This window comes from Rhamphochromis sp. 'chilingali' (genome assembly GCF_963969265.1).
Source record: "Rhamphochromis sp. 'chilingali' genome assembly, chromosome: 11".
Lineage (NCBI taxonomy): Eukaryota > Metazoa > Chordata > Actinopteri > Cichliformes > Cichlidae > Rhamphochromis > Rhamphochromis sp. 'chilingali'.
This window is the reverse complement of record NC_137938.1, coordinates 24,039,378-24,061,211: the sequence shown is the minus strand read 5'-3', so window position 1 is coordinate 24,061,211 and position 21,834 is coordinate 24,039,378. Positions and strand designations below refer to the sequence as shown.

The 21,834-nt window shown below is 42.1% G+C and overlaps 1 protein-coding gene across 3 annotated transcripts in view; it reads right to left on the bottom strand.

The window, feature by feature from the left end:
- The window catches only part of grin2db (glutamate receptor, ionotropic, N-methyl D-aspartate 2D, b), a 72,474-nt gene that overhangs the window by 29,362 nt on the left and 21,278 nt on the right, over positions 1–21,834 (bottom strand). For all 3 annotated transcript variants that reach the window (XR_013973255.1, XR_013973256.1, XM_080895421.1), the window contains exons 6-14: positions 19,886–20,000; positions 8,128–8,333; positions 7,371–7,539; positions 5,846–5,999; positions 5,264–5,389; positions 4,146–4,375; positions 3,631–3,791; positions 320–389; positions 112–229 (exon numbers count right to left, since the gene is read on the bottom strand). Coding sequence is in view for 1 of the 3 variants with exons in the window: in XM_080895421.1 (XP_080751547.1) it covers positions 112–229; positions 320–389; positions 3,631–3,791; positions 4,146–4,375; positions 5,264–5,389; positions 5,846–5,999; positions 7,371–7,539; positions 8,128–8,333; positions 19,886–20,000 (1,349 nt within the window). In the remaining 2 variants the exon portion in view is untranslated. The remainder of the gene's footprint in view (positions 1–111; positions 230–319; positions 390–3,630; positions 3,792–4,145; positions 4,376–5,263; positions 5,390–5,845; positions 6,000–7,370; positions 7,540–8,127; positions 8,334–19,885; positions 20,001–21,834) is intronic.

Genomic DNA, 21,834 nt, shown 5'->3' with positions numbered 1-21,834 from the left:
TACTCTGTGGCTCGTTTCTCTATCCTTTTCATTTTTACTGTAACCTTCTCTTTGCTCCTGCATTGTCCTAATTATTTTCATCTGAACCCCTCCCCTCCTCACAGTCCTCACCATCTCCCACCAGCTGCAGCAGGGCCAGGTCAAGAGGACGTTTCCAGCGTGAGTTTTTGTGCAGGGCGATACCGTAGCCTGTGGTGGCAAAAACCTTCCCCGAGCCTATGGTCATCACCTTGAAAGAGAGGACAACGAGCAGAACTTGAGAAACCCACCGAGGTGAATGCATGCCGCATGCACATACGTGTGAGTAAAAAGTCCTCACCTTACAACCTTCGTCCTTCCGAGCCATATAGTTCAGTACTGCAGCGTCATAAATAAAGGCATCCAGTTTCCTGTAAAGGGATGAAGGGAGAATTCATTCATCATTTAATGGGAGACAAGAGCAAAGGGATGGAGAGACTGACTGAGGCAAGAGAGGGGATATAAAGGTATAGCGCCGCAATGTACCTGGGAAGGGAGTTAGGGTGCAAAAATATATAGCAGACAGGCGCACAGAATGATAGAGAGGGCATAAAAAGTTAAATCATGACAAGAAAAGGGAAGAAGAGTGGAATAGTAAAGCAGGTTCGGCGGAAAGAGTGAAAACACAAGGAGAATAAAATAAGGCAGAGATCAGGAAAAGATGTGTGGGTAAGAGGGAGCGGGATGGTGGTGGAGGCAGCGGAGGGGACGAGGAGGATGGGGATTTATACGGTGCGGAGAGCGTTGTGACAGGGAGTGAGAGATTTACACACTTCAGGGGGGAAAAGACATGGGATAGAGCTAGAGAGTGATGAGGATTATAAAGTTTAAATACAGACACACTGAGAAAGCACACTGGGAGGGGAAAGAATGGACCAAAAAAAAAAAGGAGGAGAAAGAAAAGACATGGCGACATAGGAGGGCAGATGAAGAGGAGAAGGGAAAGATAAGTACCGAGGAGCAGAAGAGAAAGCTGCTGGAGAAAAGCAGGTGTTCCTCATTCTTTTGCATGTTAACACTGAGTTATAATTGTGGTGTCAAGGCAAGATTCAGTGGGGGCTGATGGGGGAGGGGGGGTGACAGAAGCTTAGGATAAAGTAAACTGGGATTATCCAACACATGACGGGTGATAGAGATTCTACTAGAAACTGAAGAGGGAAATGCTGTTTGCACTGCGTGCGTGGGTGGAGATAGCGGCAAAGGTGGAGAGAGAAAGGGAAAGAGTAAAGGTGAGAGACTCTTTGCGGGAAAGCATGAAGTGTGACAAAAGATGTGAAACGTTAGCTGGAGTTGAAAAGAATGAGTGTGTGATGGCCTGCTGGTGTGAGACTGAGAACATTAAAAACCCGGAGCAAACAGTGACAGCGGGCCACATCTGCTGTCGTTCATTGCTGCAACTATTTCCATTCCGTCCGACGCAAACAAACGTGCCAGAGGCGTTTCAAACACACGGATTTGTTGAATGTCAACTGCAGCTTCCCAGGTCAAGGAGGAACCTGCATTTATGCAAACGCAGGCCACTGATTCCAGCTCAAACTCCCATCAGCTGATAGCACAGCTGTTTGGCCTGCTGCACATCTCACTGGCAAATTTGGGACACGCTATCTGAGATGCTTCAACCTGCACAGAAGTGCTGCTTTCTCTGCAAACCACTTTGCAAACCACCTCCTCCATTTCATGCCACTCGTGACATTCTGAATTAATAAATGTCATCCATGGCTACTGATGCCTGTTTTGCTCTGTAAAGGATCTTGCTGCTGGTCTCCTGCCTTCCATGCTTTCTATGATCCTGACATAACATTAACTAAAAGATTTCACTAATTGGAGAAAAAAAAGCTTGGTTTGTTTTTTATCGTCTTGAGGAAACAAACTGATTTGGCCTTTTTTTTTGTTGTGAGATTTAAAGATAAACAACAGCTGCTGAATATCCCATGTGGTAGAATATTTTCATTATATAATATATATCTAAGCTTAATCTAAGTGCAGTGAAAAAGATCGAGAAAATCAAGTTAAGTATACCGGGCAAGTATTTACCCCCTTCATCTTTGCTTATTTTTTGCATATTTAGCATATTTAAATGTTTCAGAGCATCCAACTCATTTTAATTTTAGACAATATTTAGCACAATATCACATTAGACAAAGATAACCTGAATAAACACAAAATGGAGGTTTTCATTTATTAAGGGAAAAAAGCCATCCAAGTCTACCTGGCCCTGTGTGAAAAAGTAATTGCCTCCTAAACCTGATAACTGGTTGTGCCACCTTTGGCAGCAAGAAATGCAATCAAGAGTTTGCGATAACTGGCAATGAGTCTTTCACTTCACTGTGGAGGAACGTTGGCCCACTCTTCTTTATAGAAGTGTTTTCATTCAGCCACACTGGAAGGATTTAAGGTTGTGCCAAAGCATCTCAATCTGATTTAAGTCTGGACTTTGACTGGGCCACAACAAAACCTTTTTCTGAGGTATTCAGAGGTTGATTTGCTAGTGTGTTTCCCATTATTCTCCTGCTGCATAATCTAAGTGTGCCTTATATTTTCCTTCAGGATTTTGTGGTTCTTTCAATGACAGCAAGTCGTCCTGAAGCAACAAAGCAGCCTCAGACCATCACACTCCCACCACCATGCCTGAATGTTGGTGTGATGTTCTTTTTATGAAATGCTGTGTTAGTTTTACACCAGATGTAACAGGATACAAGCCTTCCAGAAAGTTTAACTTTTTCTTCATCAGTCCACAGAATATTTTTCAAACAGTAGTTTTTGCTAGGATCTCTCACACAGATGCCATTTTTCACCATTGAAGCTTTACCACCATTCCAGGTTTTCTCCATTTGTGGATAATGGCTCTCACTGTGGTTCGCAGTGGTTAGAAATGGTGGTGCAATCCTTTACAGACTGATAGATGTCAGTGACTTTGTTTCCCAGCTGTTTCTTTAGATTGTGACACAGTGCTTTTTTGAATCGGAGAAAAAAGTGATTCAAACCTGCCTGAGCTTCTGTGGAAAAGTAATTTCCTCCCTTGTTAAATTATAAAAATAGCTGTGATTAACCACATATTTAGAAAGCTGGATTGGATTTCACTAGCCACACCCAGGCCTGATAACTGCTAGACCTGTTGAATCAAGAAATCCTTTAAGTTCAGCCTCTCTGACAAAATGAGGTAGGCTGAAAAATCACTTAAGAAATTAAATCTTTATTCAAAAACTGAATTTTGCATCGACTCGGGTTGTCTTTGCCCATATTAAACTTTGTCTGATGATCTCAAATATGTAGTGTGACAAATATACAATATACATGTTGGCCCAGTGGATGTCACTTCACAAAACAAAGGCTCTGGGTTCCAGTCTGCTTGTTGAGTGGGGTATCTGCACATGTGCGGGTTTTCTTAAGGTACTCTGGTTTCCTTTTACAGCCCAAAGACAAGCATGTGAGTGATTTTTAATTGGCTGCAGGTGTGGATGTGTCGTTCCACGTTAACCCTGTGATGGACAGGCTGCGCACCTCCTTTTACCCAAAGTCCCTGCTACTCTATTTAGATAGGCAGTTACGGATGGATGAAGGAGTGAGAGAGGAGTGGAGTAAGACAAAGGTAAAGGTTCATGGCAGACAGACCCGGTTTTGAGGTTCAGTATGGCATCCTCCACTCCTTTCTGGTTGTATTTTCCCATGTACTGGTGCATGTCTGGGTAGTTGGAGCGGATGTTTTTTTCTGTGCTACCGTTGGGCACCGTGCCAAACTTCAGAGGTGGGTACTGCTCCTCGGGATGCTGAAACTAGCAGAGCAAAGGGAGACGAGGGAGGGAGACGAAAGGGGCATGAGACACACCAGGCTGTGCACCAATCTGTCTGACCTATTTCTGTCCACTCTCCAGACTAACTTACAACACTCCATGCACAGTCAAATCTTTGAAAAGAGAGCAGTCTGTGGACTTAAATTAGTATTTAGGACTGTCTTTTAAGTATTCGAGAACTGTGGTAATTGAGTTCTGTTAAATGAGATTTTATTCATTTCTAAATTCCTGTGCTTTAATCAATTTAACATTCAAATGCATGGGATTTAGCTCACTCTAAGACTTTAATTCTCCTTCTGCTTTTTCTGCTTAATCAGTATTCAAGCCATGAAGTACCTTCTTGTCCGAGAGGCCTGACACTGTGTCAATGTACTCCTCCTGGATCATGAAGGCAGCCAGGTTAGCAGTGTAGGAGGCCAGAAAAATGACAGCAAAGAAGGCCCAAATCAGCACCATGATCTTGCTTGTGGTTCCTCTTGGGTTCTCCACTGGCACAGAGTTGTTAAAGACAATGGCCCACAAAAGCCAGACAGACTTTCCTATAGTGAAAGTAGACCCTCCAGCCTCTGTCCAGAAAGATAAGGAAGAAAAGAAGAAATTAAAAAGAAGATCTTTCAGTTTAAAAAGAGCAGTTGTAACACTATATTTACTTCTAGGAAGTGATCCAGCCAGTACTCAGCACAAGTGTATTCACAGGCATCTGTAAATGACGTGGCTGACTCAGATTAAACGCGTCTGAATGAAAAACAGCCTCGGAGCATATGAAAAAGGAAACCTTGCAGATTTTCTTTTGACAACAAACCTCATAAGGTGGCGCCTATACGTTACGTAGATGGCAGATATCAATTCATTTGCTACACGATCAAACAAACCACCTGGTGCAAAAACACTATTCAAAAGGACTCAAACACTCCTGCCTTTACACAGCGGGAATAAAGGAGGCAGGAAGAAGAGAGGCGAGAGTGAATAAGAGGGATATATGGGAGGATGACAGAGGAGTAAATTTATGTAGAACACAGCAATCATGCAGTAAAAGAGGCGAGCCAGGCTGGGTATTGGACCAAGGCATCAGGCATACTGAATATCACAGGGGTACAAACTATGCTGCTGAATAATAAATGGCTTCTTCGGTATTGAAAATACTTGGAAGGAGTTCAGTATACTGTAGGTATAATTTCCTCTTTGCTACACTCACAGCTAAAGATTCATGGCAGCTGATTCAAAATACACATCGATTTTTTTCCCCATCTAATGCAACAGCTAACTAACGAGACAGCGAAAAACAAAAAAAACAATCAGATGCTTTCATAAGATCATTGTGACTAAGATTTTTTTTTTTTTTTGAACCAGTTTTCCAGGAGTGTGTTTAATGTTTCTTCTTTTGATCCATTTGGCAACAGTGATGGACTTCACAGAGATGCATTAAACACAGACAGCTTGGACTCATCACTCACTCTTGCCGGTCTGGAGACTGCGGTTGTAGCCTACGGGGCTGAAGAACTCAAAAATAAAGACAGTCACAGCCACGACGGTCAGGCACATGACAAACATCATCACCCACACCGCTGGACTGTAGGGCTCTGTGGAAAAAAACAAAAACATGCACTTTTTTGTACTCTTATTGCATTATTAAATTACTGTAACTGTCATTATCAGTATAAGAAACAAGAATGTTTCATAAATCTAGCCCATAATGGAGACTATATATGCAGAGAAATAAAAACCACTGGAGCAAATATATTCTCCAAAAGCCCATAAACACACTCTCTTCTCTTTCTTCTTCTTCTTTTTTTTTTTTACAATCATCTCAATGCAGTCTATAGGCCCATAACACTATTCTCCCGCTGGAGCCTGGAGTCTGCTGACGGAGTGAAAGTAAAAGTTAAGAAGACGTGAACCTAAGAAAAACTAATGGCTAATCTTGATGTAAAGAACTAGCAACCAAAGGCTGGGGCGTGTTATGCAAACTCAGCGCTCCACAATTAGATTAGATTCTGTACATCAGCTACACGCCGCCCACAAACACAGCCTCTTACCTAAGAAAGCTGATGGCGATACAGTCCCATTGCTACGGGAGACCATGACACTGATCCCCGTCTCCACAAAGGGCACGGAGAAATCCACAACTTCTGACCTCTCCTCATTGATAGTCAGCGAGCCAATGGCCATATCCGCCCGCTTGTACACCACCTAAAGGGGGACAAACAGCACCGCTAAGAAATAAATCGGCTGTAATTATGAGTAAATCGTGTACCTGTTACAGCTAGACAAAGCCCATCCTTTTCAGTCCAGAAGGTTTTCAGGTAAGGTGCTGACAAGTCACACCTTGACCCTTTGTACATCATTAAACTTGCCTGCATGAGAAACTCGGTCTTGTACAAATACTGAACACGTGTCTCTTCAGCATCCCTTTAGCATACAAAATGAGTTAGGACGCTTCTCAACCCTGCCACCATCTAGCAAAAACCTGAAAACCGCTGTGTCCGCTGATTGTATGAGTGAAATGTTAATCTACATTAGACATGGCACATTCGCTCTTCAGAGCAAATCAGCAGAAAAATGAAGCGAAGTGGAAAGCAAAGCACCCTCCTCTCAACTTTGCCAAGTCTCTGGATTACCTGATCAAAGAATGGCCGGCTTTGGAACATCTGATCAAAAGACAGACATTAGTTTGAGAAAACAAAATTCGCTTGCCCTTTTGCATGTAAAAAATAGATTCGACAGACGGGCTCAAGTTATAAATGATAGAGCAGGAGAGCGCAGTGGAACTGTTTTGGAACCTGTGACAACTGGCGTTTGGCAAGTTCCCTCTGGGACAAAGATAGAAACAGCAGGGCGCTTCAATGAAACAGCAGCTCCCGTATCGATCTCGGCTGGTGTGTGAGGATGTGTGCATGCTTTTCTGTCTGTCTGTGCATGCTTCTTTTTTTTTTTTTTTCCATTTTCTTGCCAGCATCTCTGTATCTTTACTTGATGGTGGATGATGAACTATATTACCACGAAAATATCAAGGACTACCAGCTAGGGGGTATCTGACAGAGTGTGTGTTTGTGTGTGCGCGTTTGTGACTAAGGATGTGTCTCTGCAGATAACACACTGTCGGGACGCGTTTGTAGGAGAGTGAGCTCACTGCATGTGTTACACATTATGCTTGTCCTTCTAATTTGTTTAACCGTGAGTTATTTTCTCTCTAATACAGTATGCGTTCTGTTTTGTGTGTGTGTGTGTGTGTGTGTGTGCACGCCTGCTGCAGTGTGTAATAAATGACAGCTGTCTGATTGCTAGCAGTGGTTAAGTGGCCATAACTCTCACAGCGATTGATGTGACACTTAGCGTTTAACTGGTCACCCAGGACGCGAGACCACACACTGAGGAATGCTACTACTTGACCGAAAATGCAACTCAAATATGCAGAGGCACACACACACACACACATACACCCTTTTCACACATGCACAAGTGATACGGGAGCGACATTGAGAACACATTGCTCACAAAGGCAGACAGGCAGAACCGGGAGCTTCCACGGGCTTACAGACACACACACTCACAAAGACTTGCCTCTCCGATCATGCCGTTCCAAACCCCATCAATTTTCTTCCCATGTTTCCCATTGGTCACTAAGTAAAGATCGTAGGTGAAGCCGACTATTTTGGCCAATCTCTTGAGGATGTCAATGCAGAAACCCTTGCAGCACTGCTTCATTGGAGCCACACCCTCATGGATGGCACTATGAAAAAGACACAGCATAGAGAGTAAAAGATAATAGCAAAAAATAATCATAGTAAAACTTTAAAGGTGAAAATCTTTAAGGAAAGGTAAGGAAAGGAAAGGAAGACAGTTGGATATGGTCACAAAAACGGAGTACTGTGGCCAAGCACTTGTTGACAGGTTTGATCGACCTGTGCAGGATAGGTGCTGTCATTCCTTCAGAAGCTGATGAACCATAAAGCTCCACTGTGGTCATATCTGATTCCAGACCCCTGAGTCATTCCACTGATCCTCTGGAGAGCAGTCTGTTATTGATTACGGCCAGGGAGTGAAGAGACCACAGTTTTGATAGGTGACTGATGTCACCTCAATTGGATGGCATCATGAGAGCTTAGGAACTCCATTCCAAACACTAGTAAATAAAGCAGTCTCTAGTACTCCTTTCAATTAGATTACCCTCCGTTATTTCTTTTCCCAAAGTACCACCATCTTTGAAATGAAAGTGTCCAAAAATAAGGTATGGAAAAGATAATCACATCACATACATAATAAAATACGTGAGTTATTTCTTTTACATTTCTCCCTCTTCCTTTCAAGGCTTTCAAACCTGGCATTAAGGGGTCGTCTGCAGGGAACTGAGTCACGGATGCAGGTTCCAGATGCAGGGTCTGCAAGCTCTACAATGACAAATGGCCTTTCTTCCAGTGTGACAACACGCAGGTGCTGGGCATCATCGGGTGGTTTAAGGAATGGCCCGTAGCGGGACCAGGCTGGGTACCGTAACCTCAGCACGCCATTCTCCCACCAGCCTACCTAGGGGAACAGACAAGAGAAACATTAGAGGAAGTGCAGTACTCTAGTGCAAATGACCTTTAGTTGTAATGATAAATAAGCACGTAATCTTTCCCATATAGATTAAAAAGCATTAGAAAAAACTTAGACAGGTCATATTCACATTGTCTCAAGACTTGTTAGAAAGTAATAGCTAAATTAACTTGGATTAATGTTTCAAGTAATTCAAACGAGCGTTTTCCAAATGTGTAACAGAATCAGTTTGTGTAACCATTTTTGGAAACAGAATGTTCACTAATCTCAGAAGATAATTTGGCTCAAACCGCTGCTATCTTTAAGGCTTTTTTCAGGCCCATTTCTGGGGTTGTCTTTTTCACCGATCTGCAAGAAAGTTGGAAGCAAGGGCTGATTTTAATCTTGTATCTGGGCATCTGGTTGAAAGGCTGATAAAAATGTGTGACCTTGGCAGAGAAGCAAGAGGTGTAAGATGGCAGTATTCCAGTTCATTCATGAGTTATCTCAAATTAAGTCTGGATTCTGATTGGCCAGGAGGGTTGAATTAACCTTAACAAGTAACAAAATATTTCAGAGAACTTTGTTAGACTCACTCTCTTTCCCATTTACTTTATAAATTTATGTGTGTCCATGTGCATATAATCTGCATTAGAAATTCAGAGTATTTCTGTTAGGCTGTGTTTTATGCACCTGTGGACGTTTCCCAGTAGCACTGTGAAGTTTTCAGTGTCTGACTGAACACTGTGGCTGTACCTTTCTCTGAAATTCACGACCGAGTTTCATTCCTGTCAGATCATGAATTGTTATTAACTTCCAGTTATTGGTCTGCTTTGCTTCTTTCCTGGACTTTCCCGAGATATCTCTCTGATGTCTAGCTGGCTTGAGGAGGGGCATGGAAAGGACTTCTCATTCAGAAAATACTGTTTATGCAGTTTAAGACGAGATTTAATAATGGTCTGCGCTACAGCTGTTTAAAAAGCTGCTGCTGGTATTTACTAAAGGGGGGCAGTGTTGATTTTCCAACTGAACAGAGATGTTTTTGTGGCTGTCCATGTATTTGTTGTTCTCTTTTAGAGGGCAAAAAATTGGGACTATTCATTGAGGCATAATTAACTGCAAATTATTATTAGATCCCAGTCCCATATATTTGTCGTCCTCAATCATACTGGTAACTTGATCACAGAGGAAGAATCCCAGTACAAGTTACGCACATTGAGGTGCACATATTGGTACACACACACAGCCACGTTGTTTTTAACAGTGAGCAGAGCGGACTGCAGTGTTTTAGGACCAAACGGTCACATTTCCACACACAGACTAATTCACAGTAAAATAGTTTCTGCATGTCTTTTCTCAGCAGTGGTTTTTAGAGCACCTTAATATTTAAAAAACAAACACAAACACAACAAAAAATCATACTGAAATGTTGGTCAAAAATAAGTATTGGCTGAGGGGCTTAGAAATAATATGCCATTTAAAAAAAAAATTTTTTAAAAGAAAGAAATAATACGCTATCTGAAGTTTATAATATTTACCTCCAGACTAAAATAAATGCTCACAATTATGCACGCGGCACAGTAACAGTAACGTAGGTGGCGTTCTTCTTCTGCAGGTCAACAGTTGAGCACATGTGGTAGAGAGGTTTGTAAAAAAAAAAGTTTTTTTTTACAGCAAGAAGCTGAACTCTAGCTGTGTTTTAACAAGATGGCGCCTTTACATTCAGTAGTTTGTGAGAACTACTATTGAAAGAGACTAGTTCATTATAAAAGTGTCTAAAGGCACAGGTGGTACTACAAATATAATTTTATGTGAACACTTACTATAGAGTTTTGATAAAAATGTTGAGAATCTACTGGGTTTTTTCCCCAAGTATTAAAAACAGTCAACAATTCATTTTATATAAAAATGGCTGTAACTGCTAAAAAATTAATGCAAAATGTTTGTAAAACTGTCCCCCTCAGTCCTCCTGTTTCTCCTCGTGCTTGAGTTTCTGTGTCTGTGTTCATGGACGGGACTCATTGCGGTTTGCCTCTGGCTGAACGCACCTGCTGCCAGGAATGGAGTGTTAGTGAAAACAATGAGGAACAACCCGTGCAACTTGCACAGGCCGACTCTCCCTCGCAGAACAGCTCTCAGCTGGCGAGTGCCTTTATTTTGGAGTGAAAGGACATTTCATTTATGCCTGTCCTGTGTGCCCAAAAGACCACGCTCGCAAGTAGTAGTAGGGATACTGGCGAGCGAGCAGTGAAATGGCTCAACCCTACCTCATGTTCAGGCTCATGTTTCCAGCAGAAATCATCTTAAATCATCCTCTCATTCTCTCTGGCAACAACTCAAAACAACTTTGTCTGTCTTCTTGAGGCCCCTCTCACTCCTCTCGAAGTTAGTCACACCTGGTCGAGATGCCATAACCCAAACATAGACTGGAATAAAAACCAGAATGTCTCTTTCAAACATTCGCTTCAGAGTCTCACTATGGGCAACGCTCTCCCAGCGTTGTCCTCAGAAGCCTCTATATCAGGGGTGTCAAACTCCAGTCCTCGAGGGCTGGTGTCCTGAAACTTTTAAACGTGTCCCTGCTGCAACACACCTGAATAAAATTAGTAGGTCATTAGCAAGACTCTATAGGACTCAACTGCATGCTGGCAGCCAAGTTCTATAGAGAACTTGCTGATCACTATCTGTATGTATCACAGTTAATTCACTGTTAATAAATGCACTCGAGTTCACCACTCTAAGTCCTGCGATTGGGTCCACTCTGCCCAGTGTTCTTCACAAAAACCCCTTGAATTAAAGCTCAAAGTCTCCACTTCCATCACATATCGATGGCTGGATCCACTGCTGTGGTTTGCAGAAGTTATCTCTGTCCAACAAATTATGGACCTAACTGTATGTATGCTTGTATGAAGTAATAGAGTACCTATCACAACCAAAGGGCAGAGCATAAAAACGATCTCAGAAAGCCCTTCAACAGAGACATGTTTATTAAATACACTTATATCTGTAGTTTTTGTTGGCTTGGATGTTTTCTGAAATCCTTGTATTACATAAATAGAAAAAAAAGACAGAAAAAACAATCCAATGCAGCAACCACACAAAATAGTGGCACCAGATGATTGCAGCTACAATGAAGATCTGTTTGACAGTCTCAATAAAAACTGAATCTTAAAGGGGGTCATAAAGGTAGCACTTTGTAAAAGGCTGTAATCATATTTACTGTTAATAACTTGGATGCTGCGCTTACTCACTCTGTTTTAGAAAACCGAGCCTTTAATATTCACTGTCATGTGGCCAATCTGTGGTTGTGCAAAGGGTGCAGCTGTTACTCACATATGTTTGTCAAATCAGACATTAAACTAAATAAGAACATTATTCATGGTAATGGTTCTGAGTAGAATGAACCAATTAAAATCCATCTCCTGGCATTGATTAAATCTGCCAAAACTCACCTCTGTTCATTAAAATGACAAATTTCATTTCCCCCCTGAAAATAAAGCCTTCATGTCTTAAAATGCCTTAGATGCAACTCTGTGCTTTTAACTTATTTAATTAACATCATTCCTCAGCTAACTGCCTGCAGACCCTCTCCACTTACCCTCTGCATCTGCCTTACAAATTCTCTTATTAAATACATCGTGGTTTACACAGCCAAAGTCCATTTTTTGTTAGAGTTGTTTAGTAGAGTAAAATGTGCTTAATTTATAAATCAGGATGTCCAAAGCACATGTTGTTTCTGTGTTTCAGAGGAAAGACAAAACCAAGGTTTGCATCCAGTTCCAGGAGTACACTACATGATGCTAAGGCTTAGTGTTAAAACTAAACAAGTTTGCAATCACAAATAAAGCATTTTGATGGATTAACTCTTCTTGGGAAGCTTGTTGACGACTTAAGTAACGTTATCCTCACCTGTCTTTTCTCTGCTACATTCCTTGTGTGTCTGTTGTCTGTTTGTAAAGCAGAGCATAGGAGGAGGACAGGTGAGACACTTGTGGTGAGCAGAAGACTCACACATGCCCTTAAACAGTATCACCCTTCACGATGTCATTTATCAGTTAATATAGTGTCTTTCTGATGTTATACAAACTTTGCTCTGATAAATTAGCCAGATGCAGCAAGTTCACAGGACTGGTTTCGATCGGTTTGTTGCATGTCCAGCCTCAACTCTGACTGGATTTTTTATTTATTTATTTTACTCATGATCCGACTACCAAGAATAAATGAATGACTAAATAAAACACCATATGAACAAGGTTAAAAACTTGACTTCAATCAGAGGTGCCATTAAGTTTCAAATAGAAGGAGGGCTTTACTGAGATGGGGCTAACTGTGCTGAGCTTAAATCCATAGACATTTTGGACATTTAACAGCCTGGAGCCAAAGTTATGCTTTCATTTGACTTTTTTTAATTTAAAAAAAACTGGCCCTAACATTTTATTTTTGTTTTGATAATCTTACATGAAGCTATGAGACCAGATTGTTCTGTCCTCTATCGATCTGAAAATGTCTATCAAGCATCTTTTCACTAGTATCATCGTTGTCTCCTTCTCTTAGCATTATTTATAGCAATGCAGCCGGGATGGACTGGATGCCTCTGCCTGGGTGCCTGGGATATTCACACTTCTTAAGCAGCACAAGGATGAACCACACCCAGGAACAGTGAGTTTATTTGTGAAACTTCCTCTACCGGCCTCTCTTGACAATTCTCGGCGTGATCACCCAATAAAAGTCACATCACAGTGTCGTGACAAGTGAAAAAGACACAACATAATAGAAAGTGCACATGGAAACTGTAAACACATGCACAAACAAGAAGATATGCCGTTAAATGCACACACATACACACACGCGTGCACACACACACACACACACACACACACACACACACACACACACACACACACACACACACACACACACACACACACACACACACACACACACACACACACACAGTCACATAAAAAAAGATAAGAAATGAAAATGTGAGTGCTTTAGCAGGCCAGTACTGTAAAGTTTGACAGCTTTGTGCCGCCTTCCTGTCTGTATAATGCGAGCACTGGCAGAGAAGAGGAGGCGGTGACAACAATGACTGTATTTCGACAGCACTTCGACCAAGGCTCCACAGCAGACGTTCAATCAAAACACACTCAGGAAACGCAGAGAAAACAGACAAAGCTTATGGGAGAACACATTACTTTCTACAAGAAACATCCCCAAAAGGCAAAAGCGCAAATGTCCGAAAAAGACCAGCCAAAAAACGTAAAAAATGAAAATTGCTGAATATATTCATAAGTTCGGGAACTGGGAGCCACTTTAAACTCAAACCTTCTTCTTTAGCAGTTCTGATTGTCATTAATAAAGGTTCATTCTAGTAATCTGTCTCTCTGTGCTTTTCTCATATGTGAAACGAGCCGCGCAAAAGCTGGACAACCTTCAGTACTAGTCTGCAGTGTTTCAGCGTACTAAGCTGGGTGCTCCCATGCTCTAGGTAATGGTGCAGTCATTGTAAAGAGAACATTAAATATTCAGGGAGAGCCAACAGCGTGGATGTGCATAATAGGCAGATGCAGGCGTCTTATCCTTATTGAGGGTGTGTGTGTGTGTGTAATAAGGATTGTGCAAGAAGGGTGTAGGCATACTCTATGCTCTCTCATTTGTGTGCACATATGTAGATGTCTGCATGTGAGCTCTAAGCATGTGTGTATGTGGGCGAGTTTCGCACCCTGCGTTTGCACAGAGTCGAAGGACCAGCGCAGGAGCTTCTAATTGAAAGGGATTTGAGGGATATGGCAGGAGTCAGCATGTTACGACATGCTGAGACTGGACTCTGGTGGGCTGTTAAAACCAGCAGGAGGCTGAGAACCACCAATGTGTGTATTTGTGGTTGTGTGTAAGCGTATGTTGGTGCATTGCTGTTTGTATTTGTGCAGAATTGAATCCAGTCGCAGAATTAATGTTCTGAGATTTTTGTGTCTTTATGCATGTGCAGTGTGGGAAAGAAAGGCAGGTGTGTGTGTGTGTGAAAATGAGCCTCGCTCTCTCTCCTCTGACACTGACGAGGGGAAAATCCCAGCGCATTAAAGGGAAAACATCCCCAACAGGTGACAAGGCTTCGTATTAAGGATTCCTGAACAAATGCTGTTTTATAGAATATGCATGACACGCCAGGCGTACAGGTGCTCGGTAGATGTGCACACAAAACAATGGTGAGGCTACAATCAGATGCAGATGAAGCCCAGAAACCTTCAGGACTATTTAAGTCTGATTTTCACTTTATTTTAGAAAAAAACAAAAAACAAATCAGCAACTATTAGTCTAAACAACATCAAAAAATCGATTTCTGTGAATGGACAAAGAATAAAGTAAATAAACATGTTTAACTGCATTTTCATTTGAATAAAATTCTCTTATAGTTCTACTTATTTTCTCTTATACATATATAAATTTACACATATATAAACACTATTAGGATTGCTCTAAACAGTCAATTTCTTCTACTCTAGAACCTGGATGACATTAAAGATTGAGGATATTTTAATTACACTCCTGTCGGGCACACAGTTCTAGTCTAACTTGAAAAGTTTGTTCACCGCTCTGAAGTACTCATGAGTTTTGGAGGTTAAGCAAAAAAAATAAATAAATAAAAAAAATAATTCATCAGCTAGAATACTTTACATTTAACTTAAGATGTCGTTTCTTTTTTTAAGGCCATCAACAGACAAAAGTTGCACAGACTGTATACTGAGCTTTGTTTGTTCACAAAGCTCAGTATACAGCTGGATTTTAGCTTCATTAAAGATAAAAGACAAAGCGTTTCATCTAGGGGAATAGTGAGTGAGAATGGCGAGATATAATTAACATATCACTGAAATGTTGATCTTAATGATCATACTGAATAGCCTGTTAATATACTTTCTGTAAAAACAATGGGAATATTTCAGTGTAGCTTTACTGAACCTTATAATTCTGATAATTCCATAATTGCAGCTGTTACTACGTGTATAAAAATGTTCAATCTCAAGTATGATCGTATGCAGACACATAGAAACATCAGTCATCAGCTACATACACTCACTATCCAGAATCAGAAATCAGAATCAGAAACTTTATTGTCATTGTCATGAGAACAACGAAATTAAGAATGGTCCCCGATCATTGCATCATCCCTAGCAATATCAAAATATAAATAAAACAATAAAATTCAATAAATAAAATAGATAGAATACTTAAAATACTAATAAGATATAACAGTAAAACATTCACATACATTCCCACACACATGCTTCAGACCGTGCATAGATTAACACAAGAGTGGCGTGATGGACATTTTTTTGTAGTATTCAGATGTGTTATTGCAGTTGGATAACAGCTGTGTTTGAGTCTATTAGTCCTTGCTCTGATTGCCCTGTACCGTCTGCCTGAGGGCAACAGTTCGAACAGGGAGTGGCCAGGATGTGAGGTGTCTTTTATGATGTTTTGGGCCTTTTTAAAACAGTGGGCGTTGTGTAGAACTTCCAGTGTGGGGAGAGGGCAGCCAGTGATCTTTTGGGCGGTGTTAATGATCCCTTGGAGTGCTTTCCTCTGAGCCCCTGTGCAGCTAGTGTACCAGATGCATATGCAGTAAGTTAGAACACTCTCAATGGTGGCTCTGTAGAAGGACACCAGCAGTCTCTGTGTGATGTTATTCCTCCTGAGAATTCTCAGGAAGTACAGTCTCTGTTGGGCCTTTTTCAGCAGCTCGGAGGTGTTCACACTCCAGGAAAGGTTCTCCTCTATATTGACTCCCAGGAAGCGGAAGCTTGCCACCCTTTCTACACAGTCCCCATTTATGAATAGTGGTTGGATCTCTGCCTTTTTCCTTCTGAAGTCTATTATGAGTTCTTTGGTTTTTGAAGTGTTGAGGAGGAGGTTATTGGCCTTACACCATGACGTCAGCTGCTCCACCTCGTCTCTGTACGTAGACTCGTCTCCCTTGGAAATGAGCCCCACCACTGTGGTGTCATCTGCAAATTTCACAAAGATGTTGCTGTGGTGGCGAGGAGTGCAGTCGTGTGTGTAGAGAGAGTAGAGCAGTGGACTGAGCACACAGCCCTGGGGTGAGCCAGTGCTGAGACTCAGGGCTGAGGATGTGTGATGGCCAACTCTGACTCTCTGTCTACGGCCCGAGAGGAAGCTATTGATCCACATGCAGGTGCTGTATGGAAGCCCCAGGTCTTGTAGCTTGGCCACCAGTTTGTGTGGAAGGATGGTGTTAAAAGCTGAGCAGTAATCCACGAAGAGCATCCGCACATAGCTACCATGCTCTTCCAGGTGAGTTAATGCAGCATGGAGTGCTGTGGCTACAGCGTCTTCCGTGGATTGGTTTGCTCTGTAGGCAAACTGGTGTGGATCCAGGCTGCGGGGCAGGGCTGCTGTGATGTGTCTGCGGACCAGCTTCTCAAAGCATTTCATTACCACTGGGGTGAGTGCCACCGGTCTGTAGTCATTCAGGCCGGTGATGTGGGGCTTCTTAGGCAAGGGGACTATGGTGGAGGACTTCAGGCAGAGTGGGACAGTCGCCTGTGCGAGGGATTTGTTGAAAATCCTGGTGAAGATCCCAGCCAGCTGTCCTGCACAATCCCTCAATATTCGACCTGGCACACCATCAGGACCCGCCGCCTTCCTCGGGTTAACAGCCTGCAGCATGCGCCTCACCTCGTGCTCTTCCAGGGTGAGGGTGGTGCTGCTATGGGTGGCGTGTTGCTGCTGTGGCTCCAATACCTCCGGTACCCTGGTCTCAAAGCGGGCAAAGAAGATATTCAGCTCCTCTGCCAGCTCCAGGTCACCGTCCGCAGCTCCGAGATTGATCTTATAGTTGGTTAGGTGCTGGATGCCTTGCCACACCTGCCGGCTGGTATTACTCTTCAAATGGTCCTCGATCCTCCTCCTATAGTCCCCCTTTGCCTCTCTGATGCCTCTCTTCAGGTTGGATCGGGCTGTGGTGTAGTAATCCCTGTTGCCAGACCTGAACGCAATGTTCCTCTCCTTCAGCAGCTGCCTGACCTCCCGGGTCATCCAGGGCTTTTGGTTGGGATAAGCCCGGATCCGTTTGACTGCTGTAACAGTGTCTATGCAGTGTTTTATATAGCAGAGGACACCGTCTGTGAACATTTCCAAGTCCTGATGTTCAAAGATATCCCAGTTAGTCCTGTCAAAACAGTCCTGCAGCTGCTGAGAGGCACCCTCTGGCCACTTTATTAGGGTACACTAGCTCAACAACTCCTGCAAATATCTAATCAGCCAATCACATGACAGTATCTCAGTGCATTTAGGGACATAGGCATGGTCGAGACGACCTGCTGAAATTTAAACTAAGCATCAGAATGAGGAAGAAAAGTGACTTGAGTGACTTTGAATGTGTCATGGTTGTTGGTGCCAGAAAGGCTGGTGAGCAGAAACTGCTCATCTACTGGGATTTCCCACACAAACATCTCTAGGGTTTACAGAGAATAGTCCAAAAAAAGAGAAAATATATCCAGTGAGCAGCAGTTCTCTGGGTGAAAATACCTCGTTGATGCCAGAGGTCAGAGGAGAATGGCCAAACTGCTTCGGGCTAATAGGAAGGCAACAGTAACTCAAGTACCTACTTGCTACAACCAAAATATGCAGAACAGCACATCTGAAGATACAACAGACTGAACCTTGGAGCAGATGGGCTACAGCAGCAGAAGACCACTCCTGTCAGCTAACAACAGGAAAGTGACGCTACAATTTACACATTCTCATCAAAATTAGACAATAGAAGACTGCTCTGATGAGTTTTGATTGCCACGTTTGGGTGGTAGCGTCACAATTTGGCATAAACAACATGAAAGCATTGGACCCATCCTGCCTTGTACCAATGGTTCAGGCCTTTGGTGGTGTGAGAATATAGGGGATACTCTCTTGGCAAGGGTTGGACGCCAACTGAGGATCATTTAAACACCACAGCCTACCTGAGTATTGTTGCTGACCATGGGGAGCACAGTGTGCCCATCTTCTGATAACAAGCTACGTCCCAAAGCTTAAATAATCTCCAAAGTAGATTCTTGAATATGACGATCTCAATCCAATAGGAATGTGAGCTCATGAATGCACATCCAATCTGCAGCAACATCATCATAACATGAAGCAAAATCTCAGAGAAATGGTTCCAGCACTTTGATGAATCTATGCCACAAAGTATTAAAACAGTTCAAGAGCCAACACACCTGGCACCAGAAAGATGTAACTAATAAAGTGTCAGGTGAGTCCATTTATTTATTCCAAAAAAGGAGCTCATGATTAAATACTGAAATGTTTTTGCTGCAGTCCAATCTTAATTTTCATTAGATTCATGCTCAAATATAAACTAACAGCTGGGAACGGATTTGCAAAGTTACAGTTTTTTGTGGAATGGAATTGGTATTTTTTGGTAGGTTTACAGTTTGTTTCCCGAGCCGACACACCAGCAAGTGAACGAGGTGGTGCTCATCAGTGTCTGTTCTTTATGGGGCAAACAGAACGATGGCTTAAAGGAAAGGGAGCTAAAGCAGCTTGTTTCAGACAGTGGATGAACTGTGGGACTGCAGACCATGTTGAAGATAAATAGGGATTATTTTGAAACATGAATCATGCAACACTGCTCCTTTAGAGTCCAAGAATAAAACCTTTGCCACCAGCAGCCACTCAAGTCAATCCTCATAAACTCCCATGGCGATATGTTTCCATGCCCCTTTCCAACAACTTCAAAACAGCTAATTCAAGTCGCTAAACTGGAGCTCTATTGGTGCCTTTTGAAGCAATTTCAGTAAAATTATCAAATAATATGGCCTCCCTGTGGTCATGGGGGGAGGCCATTGTTGCTTATTGGTCAAACCAAAGAAAACCAAACAAAAAAACATGAGAAATGTTCAGTTTAAAGTGATATATATATATATAAAAAAGCAGGAAATTTCATTTTAGAAGCTGGAGAGCGTGCATGTTTTGCTTAATAGGTGAATTCAAAAAATTATAATCATCAAACTTGAGGATGATTAGATGTTTGTCAATGCTCCGATCATTACAGAGTAATAAGTGTGTCCGTTCGTGCGTGTGTGTGTGTGTGCAATCTTGTTTGTGGTATTACGTGAATGCACTGTAACCATGAAATGAACTGAATAAGCAGCATTAACCAAACAGGCAGAGTACAGCAAGTGTGCACATTCACAAAGCGCAGTCAGATGGTCAGCAGCAGCAGCCAGCTTCTCTCTCCTGAGGCACCAACAGCGAAATCCTGAATTTCACATGAGCATGCACCTTTGTGACCTGCATATCTTCACTGTCAAGTTTATGTGCCTATTACTCGAACATGAATCTCTTCTACTTGCTCGCATACTGTAGAGATATTATTCATTTTGCTCAAATCAGCAAAAAAAGGTTGCTCTGGGAGTCAGCAGCTAAGAGCTTTTGTTTTGTTCCCTACTTGTCGTCTCAAGACTGTCAACAAAAAACTAATTATCCTTTTACACCTCAATAAATCTGCAAATAAAAGATTCAAAGAAGTTATGTCATGTCCTTACATCTTCCCATCCACGTCCAGGTGTCCACGAGATGACGTCCAGGAAGGGGTTGGCCAGGTAACCGTCACTATTAAAAGAGTAATCTCGACCACCAAGCGTGATGTTGCTGAAATATCTGCATTGAAGAGCGGCAGAAGGGGAGAGGACAGAAAGCGCATAATATCAGCGAATGAATTAACATTCATCTTAAAGATATGAGGAGAAAAGAAACGTCACTTGTGTTTGATGCAACAGAATGCCTGCCCTGCTCTCACTTGAAACTAAATCACAGATCCTCTGTGGTGACAGTCAGGGCTTGTCTGTTAATCAAATGTACAGACGAATGATCAGACACACAGAATTGTCAGGATCTTTGAAGTCAAACAACTGCTGCTCTCGGCATCGGCTGCGGGCTCTATAGTTTGTCTGGTAATCACGCAGGACAGGCTTTCTAATTGTCTCCTTATGTCATCTTGCTGGCTTCAAAACACAAAATATGAGAGCTTTTCTTTTTTTTTTCTGTAATGCATGACAGAAAGCTTCATATGGAACAGCAGCTTGTAGTTGCAGACAGTGAACAGCAGGTAGCAGTGCAAAAAAAATAGAAACGAAAACATCTTTCTGCTCTGTTCCTAGACATAATTTATAAACAAACAGAGGAGAATCCATTAATCATTTCCCAATAATTGCCTCACCGTTTGTGCTGAGGATCATTTACAAAAAAATTACAGCAAATAAACTAATCAATTTCATGTTTGAAAACTACTTAGAGTACTCTCTCCATACAATATTGTGTTCAATGTGCACATAGAGTGAGAATGACTGGTGTTATATATGAACCGGGGTAACCACAGCCACCTGAGATACCTGTTAAGAGTGTGCTGCTTGTGCGTTTGTACAGCCTACGAGGAATATATTAAAGCTAGTTCATTAATATACATGAGACATGGTCTGCTTGCTACAGATGCTGTGGTAATTTCGCCAACTCACAACTACACGCACCAACAACATCTATTTTGCATGGATGATAGCCAGCTCCAAATTCAGATATTGTCATGGTCCTGGGTCTTTTGACCCAGCGTTTTAAGTTTGAGTTTATTTTGTTCATTAGGTTATCTAAGTTCATTTGGTTATTAGACTCCTTGTGTTTTCTTCCCCTGTATTTAAGCTTCCCCTCACCCTTCGTGTTTCATGCTGCGTGTCTTATGTTATCAAGTTTGTATTATTATGCCTAAGTGTTTCTAGTTATTATTTTCCCCTCGTGTTTCCAACCATGTTAAATCTCCCCTGCTCTTCATGCGTTTCATGTCTGTGTCTTACGTTGTCAAGTTCGGGTTGTCATGTCTATGTCTCATTATGTTTCCTGTTTTATTGTGAAGAGGTCTGGTGTTCTGTGTTCATCATGTTCAGTTTTACTCTCCCACTGTGACGTCATTATGTTCATGTGTGCCAGCTGTTTCCTCATGTGTCTCCACTTCCCCTAATCACCTCCTGTGTATTTAAGTCCTCTGTTTTCAGTGTGTGATGGTCAGGTCGTCTGTTGTCCACGCCATGTTTCCCATGCCATGCTTCCAAGTTTCTTGCCTAGGTTTTTCTTATTGCTTGTTTAGATTCCCCAGTTTAGGTTTGTGTTAATTTTGCTTCAGTTTGCCTTGCCCTTTGTTTGTACCTCTTCTACTAGCCTTATTAAACGGCTCGCCTTTTGTTAACATTTCAAGTTCTGTTCCCTGTTCCTTGGCGTCTGCGTTTTGGGTCCTTTTTCAATTCATACAGTCTGCCCTCGCCAGACTGTGACAGATATCCCTTTTGTGCCTGCTCTCTGACACTGAATTTACCAGCTCCACCCATATATCTTCCAGCTCATTCTGGCGAAGAACCAGACCTCCTTTCATAGACTAAACCATGTTCCATCTCTATTTCTGTTCCTTCCTATTTCAAAGATTTTGTCTGGAGCTTGCCAGCTGTGTTTT